This window comes from Ambystoma mexicanum, chromosome 11 (assembly GCF_040938575.1).
Source record: "Ambystoma mexicanum isolate Mex_15411 chromosome 11, UKY_AmexF1_1, whole genome shotgun sequence".
Lineage (NCBI taxonomy): Eukaryota > Metazoa > Chordata > Amphibia > Caudata > Ambystomatidae > Ambystoma > Ambystoma mexicanum.
In genome coordinates this window covers 248418677-248437765 of record NC_090934.1, presented here as the reverse complement: position 1 = coordinate 248437765, position 19089 = coordinate 248418677, and the positions used below count along the sequence as shown (strand labels likewise).

At 46.7% G+C, this 19089-nt stretch overlaps 1 protein-coding gene across 1 annotated transcript in view; it reads left to right on the top strand.

The window, feature by feature from the left end:
- The window catches only part of E2F2 (E2F transcription factor 2), a 47844-nt gene that overhangs the window by 11259 nt on the left and 17496 nt on the right, over window positions 1-19089 (top strand). Inside the window, exons 2-6 of the mRNA XM_069622960.1 lie at window positions 8254-8362; window positions 12661-12880; window positions 13324-13482; window positions 14615-14729; window positions 15418-15574. Coding sequence (XP_069479061.1) covers window positions 8254-8362; window positions 12661-12880; window positions 13324-13482; window positions 14615-14729; window positions 15418-15574 — 760 coding nt within the window. The remainder of the gene's footprint in view (window positions 1-8253; window positions 8363-12660; window positions 12881-13323; window positions 13483-14614; window positions 14730-15417; window positions 15575-19089) is intronic.

The following is a 19089-nucleotide window of genomic DNA, read 5'->3' as shown; positions in this document are numbered from 1 at the left end:
GCTCTGCAAGCAAGCTTCCTAGGTGGGAAGTGCCAGAGAGTCTCTAAACCAAGGCCAAGGCTGCTGCCTGCAGTTTCCTCTGCTTTGGGCTGTGAAGAAGCTATGAGTACATCGACAAGCATCAACCCGTGTCCGCCTTGTACATTTTCATGCCCCTTGCGCTGCAACCGACTGCACCGCCAACAGTCGTCGCGCTGCAGTTGCTAATGTTGTGTGAGACTCCTCGACCGGTGTTCAGACCCGCCAACCAGCACAGAGACAGCGATTACTGGCCCCCATCTACTGTATAGGACTTCTCTGAAGGTCCTCTAGTGCCATTTTATGACCCTCTTTGTGCTGAAACGAATCTATTGCAATTAATTACTTCAGTATCCAGAGTGCATCCCTTTTCCTTCTTGAAACTTTCCTCTACATTCCTTTACAGGGTGAGTTGTATTTTTTAGTGTGCTAGAACTGTCACCTTGACTGGGCAGTCCCTTTTTATCATAGGGTAATAATTGTAGTTTCGCTGTGTTGCAACTAACCAACGATCCACTACCTTTCAGGGCCGTTCGTCCACATTACCAAAATTGGACATGGAGGTTTATAATTTGCTTGCATTTCCAATCTGTTCGGATCCCTTCTGGTGCACTAGAGGTGTGGGGCTGATTGATGGTTTAGAAACCAATATTAATGGCTGGACCACTGGCGCCCTGGTAGTTGATTCGTCACAGGTCCCCTTTAACTTGTTAACTGCCAAAGCTTTATAGTGAGGAGTTACATAGCACTTTGTACCAACACCTCCAGATTTAAGAGCTGTTTAATGGAACTTAGGTTTATTGACCTTTTTGAAGGATTATAGCCCTGCTTGCGGGATACGAGATGTGCAGGCTTCCCCCTCTCCAGACACCAATTGCTCACCCACCTGTAGGCAAAAAACCGTGGGATCATCTTTGACTTCTCTCTCCATCGCCTTAGGAGCATTCTGCTTTTTGTTTATTATTAAAAAAAAAAAAAAAATCACCTTCACCCAGGAACTGTCTAGAGAGTCCTGGTTCTCTCTAAGCTTGACTATTGCAACAACCTCGCCCTTCCTCTCCAACTAATCCAGAATAGGGCTTCAAGACTTGTCTTGGCCTCAAGCCCATTGACTGCATCTCTTCTGCCCTAACATCTTTCCACTGGATCCCAGTGACTGCAAGGATTAAATTTAAAACACTGCCTCATCCACAAGGCTGTCTGGGGCCTGGAACCGCTTTCCATCCCTAAATACCACCCTACCAGAATTCTTTGGACCTCAGGGCTCCAACTCTCTGCAGGTCAGATGTTTCTCCAAGCAGAGAGGGGCAGGTAGATCCCTACCCTCTGACACCTCTCTGGAACATCCTCCCTCTCCCCTCCACTGGATCTTAAGTTCTCAAGACCATCCTTTTTTCTCTTCTGCCTTCCATCTCCCCCTCTCTTGCTAAGGTCTGCACTTGCCCTGCGATGGGGGCTTGGTCCCTTCTGAGTGATAAAGGGACCCCTCCCAGACCCTCTCAGCATACCCTGCCAGCACTTATGCTCCCTCTCCTGGATCTCCCTACCCAGTGTGCCGGCCCACTGCACTTTGCCTCCTCCTCGTTCCCCTGGCACTTGCCACCTTGGCCTGTACAGCGCTTGCACTCCCCCCCCCCCCCCTCCCCTTTGGGGTCCCTCCCACTATTGCACTTCTCCCTCTACCCCCTCACCCTTGCACTTGTCTCCTCGTACTTGCATGGTAGGATCGTCACAAGGCCAATATAACAGTCTCTTTTCTTGTTTCTGTTTTTGCTGTTTCCATTGCTCTCTTGCCTTTTGTCTTGTGGCACCCGGAAACACTTGTGTAATAGGTGCCATACAAATGTCCAATAAATAAAAATAAACATGTTTACTCTGCATGTAGCTAGCTACCTTTCGCAAATGGTGGGCTTGCCAAAGATCTGACTGAGGGAAGGGTTGCTGGTCCAGAAGAAGAATCACTGCAACTTGAGTCTCTCCACTATCAAGGATTTCCTAAGCATCAGGTCCACAGCCTGTTTCACGTGGAGCCCTCCCAACCAGGGCCAGATCCTGTAAAACCGAACATCTAACTCTTTGCTGTCCCACTACCGGGATCTGGTCTGCCAGCAAGTGTAGTATTGCAGGCCTATGCCTGTAGGGTCTCTGGTTCAGAGTTTTAACACTGCTGGCACGTGCTCACAGAAACCTGCTCTAGCTGGCTGGAGATACAAGAGTTCCAGATCAAAGCGCAGGATTTGGCAATACATGAATGTGAAATTGGGCCAGCTCTTGAACACACCGCACATATTTCTCCTCTTGCGGAGTCCCCAATCCCGTGGCTCTAATATTTATTAATAAAAAAAAAAATCACAAGGAAAGCAATGGTTTTTTTTTATTTTTATTTTTTTTGCATGTTCGGGAATGTACCATTGATTACAGAGTGAGGACATGGGTCCTTCACAATGTGCAGAGAGAATGTGACTTCAAGACCAGATGTTGCAGGGGAAGGTGGAAATGTAAACCAGGGCCAAGGACTGGACAGAATGACGTAGGAACAGGAAGATGGAGAAAGTCTGATTTAAGGATGGAGGCATGATGGGGGAAATGCTGTGGGGTTATCCAGGAAGGGTAGGGGCAGTGTGGGGGGGGGGCAGGGTGGTAGCGTAGAGTGCTAGTAAATTGGTTGCTCAGAAAGACAAGCTTTGGGGTTGTATTTAAATTGTAGAGGAAGAGCATTCTAGAGTAGATGAAACAAAAAAAGAAAAGGCACAAATGGGGCTCAGAGGTGAGTTGAAGATTATTTTAATGAGCGGGGGGCAGGCGAGAGTATGGAGTGAGACGAACAGATGGATAGGGTGAGTCCATGGATAGTTTTGAAGCCTATCCCGCCTCATTTCTGCTGGCTTGGGGCTGCTACAATGTGTAAAAAAAAAAAAAAAAAAAAAAACTTTCTAACGCCAAAGATCGCAGGCCCCTGCTCCAAACCCACCCGCGGGAGATGATCAATCTTGGTGTGTCCTGGGGGGAGAGCTTCTGTGGTGCAAAGCTTCTGACTGGCCGTTGCTGTCTGATCACCAGCCCAAAGACCTCATAACTACACGTCGCACTTGACCACTTGGCTTGTCATTTTCTAGCGACTTAAACCCGACCACCCCAAAAGCAACAATGAAGTAGTTTGATGTGACTTTACCCCCATGGTATGGAAATGGTCCACTTGAATGGTGCTGTTGTGAACTCTGGAGGCGGAAGAGAAGCTGAAATGCCTGCCATCAAGACTGCATCTGTGCTGCCATCAATGCCTTGCACAAAGACGCACTCCTCGGAATGCAACCGGCCCCTTTGCTTTGCAGGAAATGCATGCAACGAAATGCATACGACCCAGCACTGTTCCTCCAAGATCCGACTACTTGCATAATTAGACTCCCCTCTACTTTATCAAACCGGTCACCCCTATTTGCATTGAAGTAATCTGGAAAACTGTCATTAAAGAATTGGTACACTCTTTCCTTTAACTTGTGCTGGAACCCCTCATCGAGTAGTTATCCGTTATCCTGCTCTGTCCTTTTTTTTCTGGCCCATTTAAAGAAGAAGGGGGGGGGGTAGCCAAATTATCACCTCATCACAAATACCATTAGCATACTCCTGTTTTGAGAAGTGCATCTTTTGAATGTGCCTTGACCGATTTCCTCCCCCTCCCCCCCCCCCCAACCCCCCGTTATAGCTCACTCCCAAAGCCATGCAATCTAATCTTGCACTTGTTGAAGGTGGAACTCCTGCTATCGTAAACTTGCCGAATATGTCGGCAGCGTCTAGCGCAATCCATCTACTCCGATGTTTGGAAGCGTTGCTTGGCAGTGAAGGCTGTGCCCTTTAATCGATCGCTTCCTTGGCAAGAGTCCAAATAAAATCTGCACCCTTTGTCTCCAAGACCTTTGTCGTCTGCCTCAGGGTTCGCTGCCGTCTTTGGGGTTTTCTGCACTTGCGTGAATCCCGTGACACCCCAATGGTCTTCAGACTAGAGGGCTCTCCCTTCACTCACTATATTATCTTGTCTTGCCTCCTTTGAGGGCTGGATGATGGATATCCCTCTTTACCTGAGTGGCTTCATGGTGTACCATTCCTTTTTTCCGTCTGTATCTGGTCACCACCCTCACACTCGTCTCTTTGGACAAGACCTCAGGAAAAAGATTGCATTTCAGATGCCAGAAAGAAAGCTCTTTCCCTTCCTGGACATGCCCTACCAAGTTTACGTGATGTCTTATGGTCCTATCCTAGCTGGGCAGCTTGGCCTGCTAAATTGCCTTATCCAAAAGCTTCAATCAATGCAGGTTAAAGCCACTAGGCACATTGTAGGCCACGAAATGCTGTTGCTACTACTTTTGAAGTCTGGCTTGACTCTTGTCAATGGCAGGATTTAGTATGCAACACTGTCGGTGCTTCTGATGTTTTTAACTCCACTCCCTGAACTGAAAAGAACATTGACTCTGATCGGCTTGTTCAGGACACTCGCTAGCTCCAGGACACTCCTAAGGGGGGTGGGGCCGGGGGTAGAGCGAGTTCAGGTGTGTGGGCCACCTGAGATTCTGAAGATAACTGAACAAGGTGTTCAAGAAACCTTTGTATAGCTACTTTGTTCTTCATTGCCCCCAGTCCACTGTAGTGCACTGGCATCCTTAACATTCATGTCTACTTTCTGACCAATAATGGTTGTATCTTGGGCGATGTGGCACACGCGCTAGCCATGGCTCTTGACTCGCTAGTCCCCCAAGCTTCGGCCTTGCAGATATCCTCTTTCCCGCTTTGCCTCCACCCAATCACTTATCGGATCTGGGGTGTTAACGCTGTGAATCAGTCCCGTAGGCTGTTGAGCTGTTCTAAATGTCCCCCCCCCCCCCAATGATTGCAACGTTAACCATATACAAGAATGATAAATGGCATGTAGTAACTGCATGTGTTTTGGGAAGGTACACATGTTACTAGTGAGCACTCCCTAGTCAAGTTTGTGAAGAGTCGCTGTTCAAAGGCTTGCCTGTACACATAATGTCCGATATTATAATTCATGATGGTGTAAATGCTAAAGACCGATTTAAAACCCATATAGAAAATAATTCAAGAGTGAAGTGATGTACACATTGTGTGGAAAGCTGGGTTTCAGCCATGGTTTCTCTGACCCACCGAATAAATGTAATGTTTGATTTTAGAAGCAGCACATGTTTCTGCAAAGTTATTGTTTAAGGGCTTTATTTAAACTACTATGTTCTAGAAGTAACGCTGTCCCCAAAAAAATCTGCTATTCAAGCTCCAAGTCGTATGATAAAACTGCCCAACAATATAGTAGAAACCTTAAGGAAACATGTTTTAAATAGTCCTCATTTTATCAGGGGGGGGTAGATCAAGCTAGCCCCACTGTCTTGGTGCTGTGTCATGCTGGTTAGGCACATATCTTAGCAACAGCTACCTTTCCATATTTGTGCCAGTCCCATTTACACTTGCCAGTCAACCACCAGTGCCCTTCACTTGCACCGCATCCTCCATTCCCATCCCTCACTTTACTTAACAGTAACTTTCAGACCGTTTCTCCTTGCCCATGTTGCTGAAGTCACCAGTACCATGGCACCGACCCCTGCCCATTGGCCACCACTCCAAGCCCCATCCTTGCCCCTCTCCATGGTCTGTTGCCCTGGTTCACGTGTAGATGCTAGGGCTATTGCTGTGTCCACTCCGTCTCTCAGACACGAGCCGTCCATCCTGGTCTTGTACCTGTGACCTGGCCATGGTGTAATTGTCGCTTAGTAACGCTTAGCGGGACCTGGCTTTCATTGTGCTCCCTGATGATGGCATTTTGTGAATCTGCTGATATTCAGCTCATGAAGGCAGGGGGGGTGGTGGTGGTGTGTGTGTGTGCGTGTGTGTGTGTGTGTGTGTGTGTGTGTGCGCGTGCGTGTGTGTGTGTCAGTCAGCTGGGCTCTTCTCCCGCACCGTGGAGGTTGCCCAGGTGCAACTGCAGCATTGGTGAATTGCTTCGCCCCATCGACACGGGAGCCAATGCCTGGCTTCACTCCTGCTCTTTCCAGGCAGCATAGATTTTTGCAGTCCTGGCCCAGGTAACCGCAGCCTGGGAGGCAATTGCTACCCACCCCCATGCCAAAGCATATTAAGGCGCCATTGTATAATTTCGTGCCGGTGGGTGATCTTGCAAAGTACTTTACGAATTTTTTACCAATGCAGGCTTTCATAAGCGTAGGCTGTTCCTTACCGCAAACCCGAAACCTTATCATTTGTGGGAACTTCTCTAGAATTCTCCATTTGACCTTTGAGTTCCGTATCAGGTCAAGCACATGTGTTCATTAACAGGTTGTAGTTTATGGCACCCGGTTCTCCAAGGGAGTGTCTTGCTACACTTCCTGATTTTACTTTGTATGGCCGGTAAGGTGCTCAGCCGGTTAAACGCTTGTTGCTGTCATCTGTTCCATTTGCAGACACACCTCAGCCTTTCATCCTTCCGAGGTGGATACATGAGCAGCAATGTTGATTTAATGCTAATATGTGTGAAATGTCATATCTAAAACGCTTTAGAGTAATGCGCTATATTAAAAAAAAAACGAATTATAAATTATTATAAATTCCAGCAAGACTACAATTATCTGTACGCGGTGTACATTTGCCGATCTTGAACTTTTTCTTGGTCTGTTGCTGCAAGCTGTCAAACCAGATTGTCTGATCTTGAAATGGTTTCCTACTAGAATGAGAGCAGCTATGACTGGCAGTAGCCCCTCCAAACCTCCTCGTGGGGACCAGCGCCCTTCATCATCATTGCTGTAGTCACGCACGCATTGGGGGCTGCATTCTTTGCACACGGGGAGTTGACCTAGGATGTGGATAGCCCCTCTGCGGTAAGGGTTTCTGGCAGGAGTAAGGAACTGGAGGACCAGTCTGTGGGGGCTATTGTTGTGCATACTATAACATTTCAAATCCCTTCCAGTATATATTGTGGCCAACATGGTCTTCACTAAGCAAATCGCATAATGACCATCATTATTTACCAAGTTATTATTGCAAGATGGCCTGTGATACTCCCTTTTGTACTAACGCCACTATGAGAATGGAGGCTCAATGATGCCTTATGTGTTCCTGGTTGTTTGCATGAAATCAAAGGGGATTCTAGGAACCTGAAAGTCGCAGATCTTTAGATTTGACTCCTATCACACCCTAAGTGCATATTGTGTACTGGGCTTAGTGCTGTTTTTCACAAGCACCCCATCAAGAACATGAGTGCATTAAACTCATTCTGGTAGTCTGATGATCTGGTTGTGAATATCAAATGGCTGGTACATCTTTGAGTCTTGGGCATGATAAGCCATGGTTTTGGGAGCAGCTGGGCTGAGAAGTGAAACTAGGTTCTAGGATATGTAGGTACGTGCATTGGTCTGTTCTTGGATTCCCCCTTTTCTTTTGCTAGTTAACTTCACTCGGAGTCTATTGTAGTCCACAAAAGCAATGTGCAACAGATAAGCTCCTAAACTGTGGCCTTTGCAGTTGGCCCAGCTTCTTCTTGGTGCTGTAATTGCCCTACCCCCAATTGGCACGTTACCTGGATATCTAAACTTGGTTTTGATCTGTCAGTGGGTTGTTGGATACTGAGGCTGTGCTGCCAGTCTTGCTCTGAGAGCTGCACCGAGCATACCTTGTGCCTACATGGCTTGGACTCTGAGCTTTGTTGGGAAGCCTGCCTCTGAGGTGGGAGTTGGCATTTGCTGGCTGCTGCATCTCATGTTCACACCAGGGGGCTTTTGTGTGGTAGCTATTGGAGCGGGTGGTGGTGGGGGTCACACAGGCATGATGACTGTAGTGTGTAAATTTAATGGGTGCTTGATATGTTTTCAAGGGGGAAGAAAGGGGATTTGAGGCGCCCTCCATTCTATACATACCTACCCCAAATTACCGTTTTAGGAGTATGCAGGGTGACGTCCTGTACCCCTGCCTGGGAGTTTGGGGGGTGGGGGGATGGCTAGCTCTTGATCTGGAGGAGGAAAGAGAGTGAGGTGACACGGATGGGGGGGAAGTAGGAAATGGGAGGCTCCAGCCACTGATTTTGGGGGTGGGGGGATGTGCATGGGGATGGAAGAATGCTTGGTGGTAGAGTGTGTGCATGACAGTTCTCTTGTATACTGTGAACTGCTGGTTTATCTGTTATCCTTCTTGGTTGCTCTGAAGTGATTAGTCCACCTGTGTATTTTTTTTTTCCTCATTCAGGCCAAACGGAAGCTGGACTTGGAAGGAACTGATCGCTATATCCCAGAGTTTCGCACTCCAAAAGGCAAAGGACGGACTGGGATTGCGGGCAGGCTTCCCAGCCCGAAGAGTAAGTCTTTTGTAACCTTGGCCCTTTGGTCCATTATTGCATGAAACCCTTGTATGATCTGCCCTTAACCTGACCTGCATTTGGCCGCTTTGTGATCACCTGATCTGGGCTGTCTTCAACTGTCTCTCAATGATGGACCTAAAAAGAATTCCAGGGGCTCTTTCGCTGCCCCTTTAAAGCTGGACACCCTTATTCTGGTGCACTCGTCAGGTGAAGGAGTTTGAAGCAGGCCATTGAAGTGAAAGGGTGGGTAGCTGCGTTGTGGATACTCGCTGCACGGTGTGGCACGACTCGTGTGCATACTGGTGTAGGGGGAATCTGCCCCTCCTAGTCACTTGCCTCTATATTTTTTTTATTTTTTTATTTAGATAAAATTGCTTTTACTTTGACAACAAACTTTTACAATTGTAAAAAAAAAAACAATCAATATTTGCCATACAATACAACTTGATCACATGCTTTGCCCAAATTATACAGTTTCTGAAAAGCCTCCTTTTTTACAGCATTTGCATAATTTTACAAACAAAAGGGAAAATTACATATAAGTCCACATAACTTTTAAAACATACGGTCGAGACATGGGTGGAATAAGTGAATACATTTTTGACGAAAAACCATCAGTTAAACTAAAGAAATAGCATTTTTCTTACTCAAATTATCAACAAAGTGATACAGTTCTAGCAAAAACACGTTTCTACTCATACATCCATTCCAAAAAACTTCACGTTAAATCACCAAGTCCAAGGGTGCAAATACCCATCCTCTTCCTCTTCCTCGAGAGATGCACAATATACTACCAAATGATGCAAAAGTTTCTATTTGCAGCAAATTATTACGTTGACGGCAGCCGGTTATCAGCATGTGAGGCACATTTTTATTCCAATGGGCTATTCTCTCTAATGTATGGAAGTGATTTTAGCTTGAACCTGAGGTAGACACGACAGAACTTATCACTAGGACTTTTCACCAAATCAGGCCACCTCCATTCCTGCTTTATTCGTAAAAAGGAATACTCGGCATAAGATTTATAACATTTTATAGCATCGATAGTTTGGGTCCAATCTAATTCATATCATTTTTTTTTCTTTACATTAGGTAGACCCAGGCTAAGATACTGATGCAATTCATTTTATGCACAAAGTCTCTCTCTCTCATAGAGCCGACCTTGTTTCCCAACATCATACTATGCAGTTCTTGAAAAAGTGAGTTTTGTGTCGAAACCAATATTTTGACGTAAGAAGCAAGTCTATGCCATGTCCACCTACTAGCCAAGGACAATAAGGCCAATCGCAAGTGCTAAACCCAGAACCTCTTTCTAGAACTGACTTTGAAGTTGATTCAGTGTTTCTTCCATATTTTAATAAGCAAATATCCAGCCCAAATAAAATTATGGGCTCCGCTTTTTAGTGTATAGAATTCAATTAAATGAAGCAAGGAATATTTGCTTCCTTAACTATCTTCACAACCATCCAGGTATTCTTGGAAAGATCTACCGTACAGTATGCATGGCTCTCGTTTGGAATGTACGATAGTTGATGCAGAGTAGTGTGGTGAGCCTGCCACATTTTGAGGTTGGATGGCATAGATGTGTTGGTGTGGTTTACCAACCTTGTCTCCCCATTGCATAGCTAAACAGACTTTTTTTTGTTTAATGCTTTTCAGGTGGGGGAACAAAATGTTTGACATTTTTAATGGTTGTTGGAGGTCTAGAAGCATCCACTCGTGTCATGGTAACTCTATGTAACAAAGGAGCAATACGTTGGAGACTGACACAGGATGCATCTCGGGACTGCTTGCATGCTCATACTGTCTGTGCACCCGCCCCCCCCGTACTTTGGTCCCTAAATAGGACTACCATTTTCCCCAGTCATCTTGACGGAGGTCTTCAGTCTTAATGTTGTGCCCATCCACACCTGCTCTTCTTTGAGGGGTTCCCTTTGCCATATTTCCTACTTATACTCTCCATGCTCAAATGCTGCTTTTTTTTTGTCTCATGCTCGTTATCTACCTTGAACTCGCAACCCCTAACCCCCAATCTTGCTGCCATTGGGTTTTTGTCTCACTTGACTGACTTTTCTCTTGTATGTAGCCAGTGTAGTCTTTCTTCCTCCTTGAGTGATCTGCTGCTTTGGACATGGTATATTGCTGGGTTCATTGCTCTTCTCTCTCCTTCCTTTTAATGTTTTCTTGGTATCTCTCATCGTGGGCTGGGAAATGTCTTTTTCTCTACCTTAATGCTCTGGGGTTTGCTACGATTTGGTCCTTGGCTGCCTACATTTATTGTGCTTGTGGCCTACATCTTCCCCTTTTTTGACTGTCTTGGACGCTCTCATTCGAATACTTTTTTTGCTTTCTTGCTGCTTCTCCTTATTGCCTGTTCTGCACCTGGTCATAATTTCATATTTCTACTCTTGCTTGGTTGCCATCAGCTTATTTATTTGGTCTTTTGTTAGTGTCTTTCGTGTTTCCCTTGTTGTCTCACACTATTGCGCCACTTCAGTGTCTTTTAATTATTCTGTTTGCTTGGTCTGATTACTCTCCCATTTCCCCATCTTTGTGCTTGTTTCAAAGTTACCCTTTTCCTGCCAGTCTCGTGTTTTACTATGGTCTTTAAATTCATCGATGGTCGGACCTGCTCAGTCTTTTGGTCCTTAGTTCTTCTGGCTCCTCAGCTTTGCAAAACCCTTTTCCAGGAGCCCTGTTCCAATCCCTCCTTGTGTTTCTTCTATGGGGGCACCTTCTGGTTTCCTCTACACTAGGATTTGCACCTCACGTCAATTGTGCTCGTGACTGCATCTGCTTAGTGATGTACAGCACTTTTTTTATTGTGCTACTGAATTGAGTTTGGGTATTTGGACCTATTGTGGGTTTCTTTAGTGTGCACATGCCACACTTGTGATTGTGTGGTGAATTTCAAGGTTTAGTTTATTTGTAACGCACACCGAACACGTGAGGTAACTGGTACAGACATGATTGCATGAGCAAAAAACAGGTCGAGCACACTTAAACTTAAAGAACTCATGCAGGGTTGCGGGTGATGTGGTGGGTGGGGCATCTAATATTGGCATCCGATTAATATTAAGGGACATGGATTGCAAATGAATATTTGGCAACATCCTATAATGCACTGCATAAGTAACTACATTTTCAGTAGCCTACTGTCTTCAATGAGTACTTTTAGAGGGAGGAGTTTTAGGCAGGTCTGGCATCTACTGGGAGATGGGTTGGTATGAACGTAAACTGGTGCAATTTTTGATCTTGAATTAGTTGATCAGCCAGACGGGTTGATGATCCTCTTCTGCTAATCCAATACCACACGTGTGCATAGTCCAAGCTCAGCGTGCCTCCCCTTGATTTCTTTAGTTTTGTTCCCTGACCTGTGCCTAGGCAAGCGGCTGGCAAACTCTGGCATGAAGCGGCACTTGAAAGGAGAACAATCGGTGGACGTTGTGCAAGTGTTGCAAAAAAGAGTAGTAATTATAGTGTAGGGTTTCCTGCCCACTTACAGGAACTTCAGAGGCAAGCGATAACTGCACCGCCAATTGCAGACTCTACGCTATCTCGCAAGAAAATGAGCCCAAGTATGCATTGGGTGTGCCTTGTTAGATCGGCCACAGTTCACCCGGTGGAAGTGTTTTCTTGGTACTTGTGAATAAAGTAGACCGAAGTATCTGTCATCGAGAAACCCCGTGCCCCCCATGCTTTTTGCTAAAACTGACTTTGTAACTGATTCCCTGTCCTTACGGTTATTCCAGTAACATGGTGTACAATTGGCAATTCCCCACAATACACTGTTTTAAGAAGGAAGTTGCTTGCCTTTTTGTTTTTGGGGAGACGTAGGGGTTGCAGAGACCCTTGAGTAGGCGCCCCCTGCCCCCCCCTCAGCATCCATTCTTGATCCAAAGCCTTTGAGATGGTATTGGAGAGAAGCCAGCATTCTGACATTGTGCAAGACACTGTACCCAAGGTGTCTTGCACAAATTACTAATCTGGCGCCACAAACCTGCCCCCCACCACATGCCCCTCTTTTTATTAGCTCAATTTTCTGTTGCACCTTCTCCACCTTCTTGTGATAAGAACTCTTTGCAATGAATTACAATATCTACACCCCATTTTGTCAATGTTCTTAACCCTAAGTGACGAAGTGGCAACATAGTAACTCGTAGTAAGTGATGGAAACATACTAGCCAGGTGGCTTGTTTACATTTTATTATTAATGAGGAAGTTTTCTTGTCACTGATCCTTTTCGGAGTGTAAAAGGATGGTGTTCCGTTTAATGAGTTGTCTTCTGATCTCAGCCCCAAGGTCCCCTGGCGAGAAGACCCGCTATGATACCTCCCTGGGCCTCCTAACTAAGAAGTTCATCCAGCTCTTGAGTGAGTCGGAAGATGGCGTACTGGACCTGAACAGGGCCGCCGAGGTGCTCGAGGTGCAGAAGAGGCGCATCTATGACATCACCAACGTTCTGGAGGGAATCCAGCTAATCCGCAAGAAGTCCAAGAACAACATCCAGTGGATGTGAGTGGCTGTCTTGGGGATGCCATGGCTCGCAGCCCTCCTGTTCAGAGAGGGAGAGTGTGTGTGTGTGTGTGTGTGTGTGTGTGTGTGTGTGTATGTATATATATATATATATATATATAAAGGGCAGGGGAGTGCATACTGGATGTGATGTCACAAAATGCAAAACACCTACTTGTGATTTGTATAGGACTTTAGCCTTCAGAAGGGGGTTTGGGTGGGGAGGGGGGAAGAGGCTTTTCCTGACTAGCGGAATTTGCTACACTAACCAGGCTGGGGCAGTTAAGTCAGTGCTTGGCATGGGGTGATGTGGGACAGCGGTGGTGAGAGTAATGAGGGAGGTGGTGGATGCCATGTGTGTTGCAGCCTTTGCCTGCTAAACCAGGAATGAATTGTCTGTTTTTTCTACCCCCTGTTCACCACCTTGTCATTTCCTCCTTCAGGGGCACGGGCCTCTTCAATGATCCCTCTGTGGGCAGGAAGCAGCAAGCTCTCCGGCAGGAAGTCAACGAGTTGTCAAAGCAGGAGCAAGTCTTGGACAACCTGATCCAGAACTGCACCCAACAGCTGAAGCGTCTGACGGAAGATGAGGAGAACCAAAGATATCCTTCTGTGTTACTAGGTGGCGGGTGGGAGCTTGGGGGTCATTTGGCTGGTGCCTGCAACCCATCTGATCAAACTTCCCGATTATGTGAGTACCCTTGAACATGTTTGAATGCATGTGTGGTCTTCTGGACTCCAACCATGGATGCCTAATGACTGCTTGGTTAATTGTGACTTTAATACTGCTCATAGCCTTAAACGACTGTGGTCGTTGACTGGTTGTTTCTTGAGGTTGTCTACCTTTTACTGGGCGTGCACAAGACATTGGCATCGTTAATCCAAGGACATGCAGTAATGGTTGTCTGCTGGCTCGCTTGTTCTTGCTGTGCTGGGATGGTCAGACTTGTATTGTGAGTCCTGGGGATTGTGGCACTTTTTTTTTTTCTTCTAATAAATTAATAGCAACATGGTCTGCAGCGCTGTTTATATACCAACTGTGAAGGTTCTGTAAATTGTAGTCCTTGCTGAGTTAGGATTCTAAATACGACCCTCGAAACCCTGAATCCCCTCCCCCACGACGTGTCCCCCCCTCCCCCCCGCCTCCTCCAATTACCACAACCTTGGACCAACCCATTCAGGTAGTGAAATGTGGCTTGCTCATCTGGACACTATCGGACAGAGCAATTTCATCTTGGGGACATAGTTATTTACACCCTTCATCCTGGTGTTATTTACAGCCTCGTCTCAAATTAATCTTGTAAGGGGAACATTCGGAACATTCCTACTGCTAAACTGGTATCTAACCTGACCTGCTTCGGTTGAAGTGTGTATGAAGTGTGTGTTTGCCTGGCAACTTGCTTGTCTACTTGGTTGGGATCGTATTAGGAATTTCTTGGGTACTAGTTTTGAAGTGATTTTACCATGAATCTCCTAATCCTTTTGGGAGAGGGGGCGGGGGGGTGTTGATGGTCCCACTGGATTACCAGGATGGGGTGTGTATATATATATATATATATATATATATATATTTTGTTTTTTTTTTTTGTGCTGAGAGCTCCCCCGTCATGATTATCAATGGTGAACTGCATTGGCAAAGCAGTTGTGGTGGTCGGACTATTGCCAGCTGGATGTCTGTTTCAATGGACTCTGTTTTCTTCCTCCAATGCTTGCTTCCTTGACTTGTGCATCCACGTTGGCTTTTGTCACCTACCAGGATATCCGCTCCATTGGAAACTTTGCAGAGCAGACCGTCATTGCTATCAAAGCGCCGCCTGAAACGCGGCTTGAGGTGCCAGACCTCAATGAGGTAGGCTCATTGGTGTGTTACGAACATCTAGTCGTTTGAAGGTTCTAATGCTGCATTATTGGTCACTTTGCAGTTGCTGCTAGGCATTGAGTTAGCATATTTTGGGAAATGGCAGGTAATGACCCTGAGGTCGAGCCGCTGGACATTTGGCAGCGGATGAGCAGAATAGTGGACATCTAAGGTGCTTCTGTTTAGTGGTTGCATGATTGCAGGTTGGGGATGATGTGGGGGGCGGGGGAAGGGAAGGTAAGGCATCTTGTGTTTTAAGGCATCTTGTGTTTTAAGGCATCTTGTGTTTTAAGGCATCTTGTGTTTTAAGGCATCTTGTGTTTTAAGGCATCTTGTGCTTGAGCTTGGTGACCGTGCTCACCAATTGGCTCATATATATGTGAAATTGTGCACTGTTAAGCCCTGTGATTACATAATTTACCTATTGGGATTCTGTACTGTTATTGGTGTATTCTAGTCTATGCTGGTGTATGTGAAGGCTAATCTCTTTTTGTAGGTATATTAGTTTGTGGCAAACTACTGATTCCGTGATATTGGCACAGCACCTAGGTTTGTTTGTTGGCCAGAACTGTTGTCCAAACCTTAAGCAGCTGAATAGAAATTTCTAGCATTGGTCTTGAAAAGTATTGAAGTGTTCTATTGTGTGCCTGGTCTCAAGTGCTGACTGTTTCTCACTCAGGAAAACCTACAAATCTACCTGAAAAGCTCGAATGGCCCCATCGAGGTGTACCTGTGTCCAGAACAGATCGCGGATCAGAAGCCCAGCCCATCGAAAATCAGCAGGGTAGCTAGCACAGTGCCGCAGGCGAGCTCGTCAGTCTGCCCGCCCACGGAAGGTATATATGAACAGTTGGATGCTGGTGCTGGGGTTAGTTGGTTGAATGATGCTCCCAACCCCATTGTGCTTTTTAGGGCAGTGCAATTCAATCCTTTCATGCCAAGCCTCCCTTGAGTAAAAATATTGTGATTGGGGGACGTGGAGGAATGTCTGGCTTGGTTGCATGTAATCTTCATTACTCCTAGTCCTGTATTTACCTATGAGGCAAGGTGCTGCATACGTAAGCACTGGGGCAAGCAAGAGGGACATGGAGGTAATTCTAGGTTTGGTAGTCTAGGTTGGCCCAGAGTGTGGCGCGACCTGTGATTTTTGTTGCCGAGCTGCGGGTGGCCGTTCAACTTTTTTGCTTGGCCATGGAGCAGTTCCCCCTGAATTTTGAACTGGATCCTTTCTGAAGGCATGGATGCTTGCAATACTCTCCAGGTGAAGTTTAATGCCTACCTGGGTTCCAGCAAGGGCATGTCCATGTTGGGGAACAGAGCTGTGACCATTCTGTCATGGGGGAAGGCCTCACTATTGCCAACCATGGGCGCTCCTTGGACATGCTCCTTGGAGGACCTTATTGTAGGGGAACATGAACGCCCCCCCTCCCCGCTTCCTGTGTGTGGGAGCTGGAGTCATCGAAGCAGCCTGTCTGTCCTTTTGGTAGTGGGGTCATGTGCTTTGTAAAGGAAAGGAAATTGCACGTGTGTGAAGTGAGTGGAGTGCGAATCTTGGTGGGTGTTTGTAGGGTCTACCAACTGGATTTATCGCCTCCAAATTCTGACCATCACCAACTCCCCACCTTCTTGTATGCTCCCAAAGGCTGTCCGCCCTAACTGCTCTCTTGCTGTAGGACCTCTCATACATACATGCATGCATCTTAAGACACCACACTGATTACATTCTCCTGGCCACATAAACTTACTAGCCCTGCCCTTCGGACGTTGTTAAAATAGTCAAGCGTCACTCAGTGAGGGTAACTTCCCAGACACATACATGCAGCTCTTCTATGCTTACTGCTGGAAAACTAACCTACCCTGGAAGACCTAGCAAACTGACTGATCTTGAGGCTCCCACATGTTGGCAAAGTAATTACTATTTGGAACAATTGAGACACTGTCTTCTGGGGGGGTCTACTAATCTGGATTCTGCCCCAAATGCAGCAATGAAAATCCACTCTCCAGGCACTGTTTAGATTATTGATGGAACTCCTCTTTATTGTATGTATCGCAGGCATGGCTTTGAAAAGCAGCGGAACACTTTATGGAATATATACAACCATACAGATATACAGTGGTGGGTGGGGGTACGGAGGGGTACAGCTGTACCGGGTGGCTGGGAGGAGCACCGTCTACCAATTTGGGTGTAGGGAGGGGTGATGTGATGACCTAGGTGTTGAGGCGGACAGATCACTGAAGGAGGTGGGGTCTTGAGTTGTTTTCTGAATTATGGGGGCATGTCTGATATGACGGGGTGTAGGCTTGTTTTCTGGCCCTTTTGTTTATGCAGCAGCGGATTTCAAGTCTGCACGTGCCATGGCTTCTGGTGGTGCGCTGTCTGCCGGAGGTGCAGGTTTGTCTGCAAGGTAGCTGTGCCACTTGAGGGTGACTGCATTATAGATGATGCAGCAAGACCTTCATTTGTGTGCACTGGGAGCCAGTGAAGTGAGGGCCCGTGTCATGTTTTTATTTGCATTACATCCTTGATGAGGCGTGTGGCTGCATCTAGGACATTTTTAAGGGGCGCAAGGGAGGATGACGGAAATCCTTTGAGGAGTGCATTGCCCCATTCAGGTGGCATAGGACCATTGCTTGAATGGTGGATCGAAAGCTGCCGGGAGGGTGGAAGGGATTGAATTTTTTCGTTGGAGTGTTAATACCAAGCTGTTTTAGCTATGTGCATCTTAATGGAGAGGTGCTTGTATGTATGAATCCTTCAGTTCCTGGTTGATCGCCAGGTCTATATGTGTGGGTATTCATTGTTGGTGAGGAGTAGGAATTTGGTCTAGGAGGGGTTGACCTTCAAGTATGCGCTGGACATCCAAGACTTGATCAGCGAGAGGCCGGTTTTTGAGCTGATTTGATTGCCCTTGTTGCCTAGTTGTGTCGTCTATGTATTGGAGGATGTTGTGTATGGCCAGGAGGGCTCCCAGTGGCTCCATGTCCAAATTGAAGATCACTGGGCAGAGTATGGTACTCTGCAGTACTCCACAGGTGACGGGTAGCATTGGCGATCTAGAGAAGTCCATCTGAACAAACTGCTGGCGGTTGGCAAAGTGTCTTATCGGCCGGTTGTCTACTGTGTCGAAAGCAACAGATATCAAGTAGAACCAGAAGGCAGCATGTTATGGGCGCCGTCGACCACCTGTATGGTTGCTGTCGCAACACGGATTGGTAGGTTTGGAGGCGATTGTTGGTGTCTGTGTTGCTGCAGTTGTGTGGCTACTGCTTTCTAGATAATCTACCTAGTGATGGGGGTGATAGTTACCTAGGTTATCAGGATCCACAGTGGGTTTCTTTAGTCGGCCATCTGTGCTAGTTGTCTCGGTCCTCTGATGTGTTTGCCATGATCGACCATCAGATGCTACTCTTGTGCCCATGATGTGCTTCTCTTGCACGGTCTTGAAAATGGTACACAAGATGGGCTTTTTCAGCTCAGACTGACTCCCCATCAACTGTGACGTCCCAAGAGTTCCTTTCTCTCCCATGTCAACGTTACCCTCTGTGTAACCACTAGGCTCACCCCTCGATGATGCCCAACTTTGCGACAGTATGCAGAAGAGGCGCAATTGTGGGCCTGCAAGATATTGCGTGCCTTCAATCATGCCTTGCAACCGTTCAACCATGGATGACTAGTGCTAACATAAAGCTTATCTCCCCTCCCCCCCTCCCCCCCCCCCCCCCCCCCCCCCCCCCACCAACACCGAATTCCTACTCCTGGGGCCACTTCTCCGAGCAACCTGTTGACAGGTGGCTGGATGGAAAGTTGCTTGATTGGGTTGAGCCTGTTCTACTCAAGAAAACCCTAGGCTTCATTGTGGATGGCAATCCATCCTTCCAACACATTGAAAAAGGCTCCTGTAATCAAATCGCTTGACCCTTTTTCCTGCTGCAGAATTTGCAAATGTTGGACTAGGTGCCAGTTATCTTTTCTTTTTGATGGCGATAATGCCACCCTTCAGGGCTCCTGGTTCCTCCAAGCATCCCACCAGACAGCTACTCTCTTATTCGACTCTTTGTCTGCATCATCCTCACCTTGCAAGAATTGCACTTGCTCTACATCCATGATAGGATCTGGCTGAAAACCAGGCACACCAAGTGTGTTATCAGTAGGTTCATTGTCCTCTCACTGTAAGACCTCATCGGACTGGCTTCCAAGGAGAAGGAAACTCTCCTCATACTATGTTCCAGTCTTCTGGAGTTCCTTCCTGGTCGCAATCCGGAGAGCTCCCATTCTCTTTCAGTTTATGAAAGAACCAGACCCCCCCCTGGTCTCCAAACATTGTTGTAACCTTGATTTTTGGCCCTTACA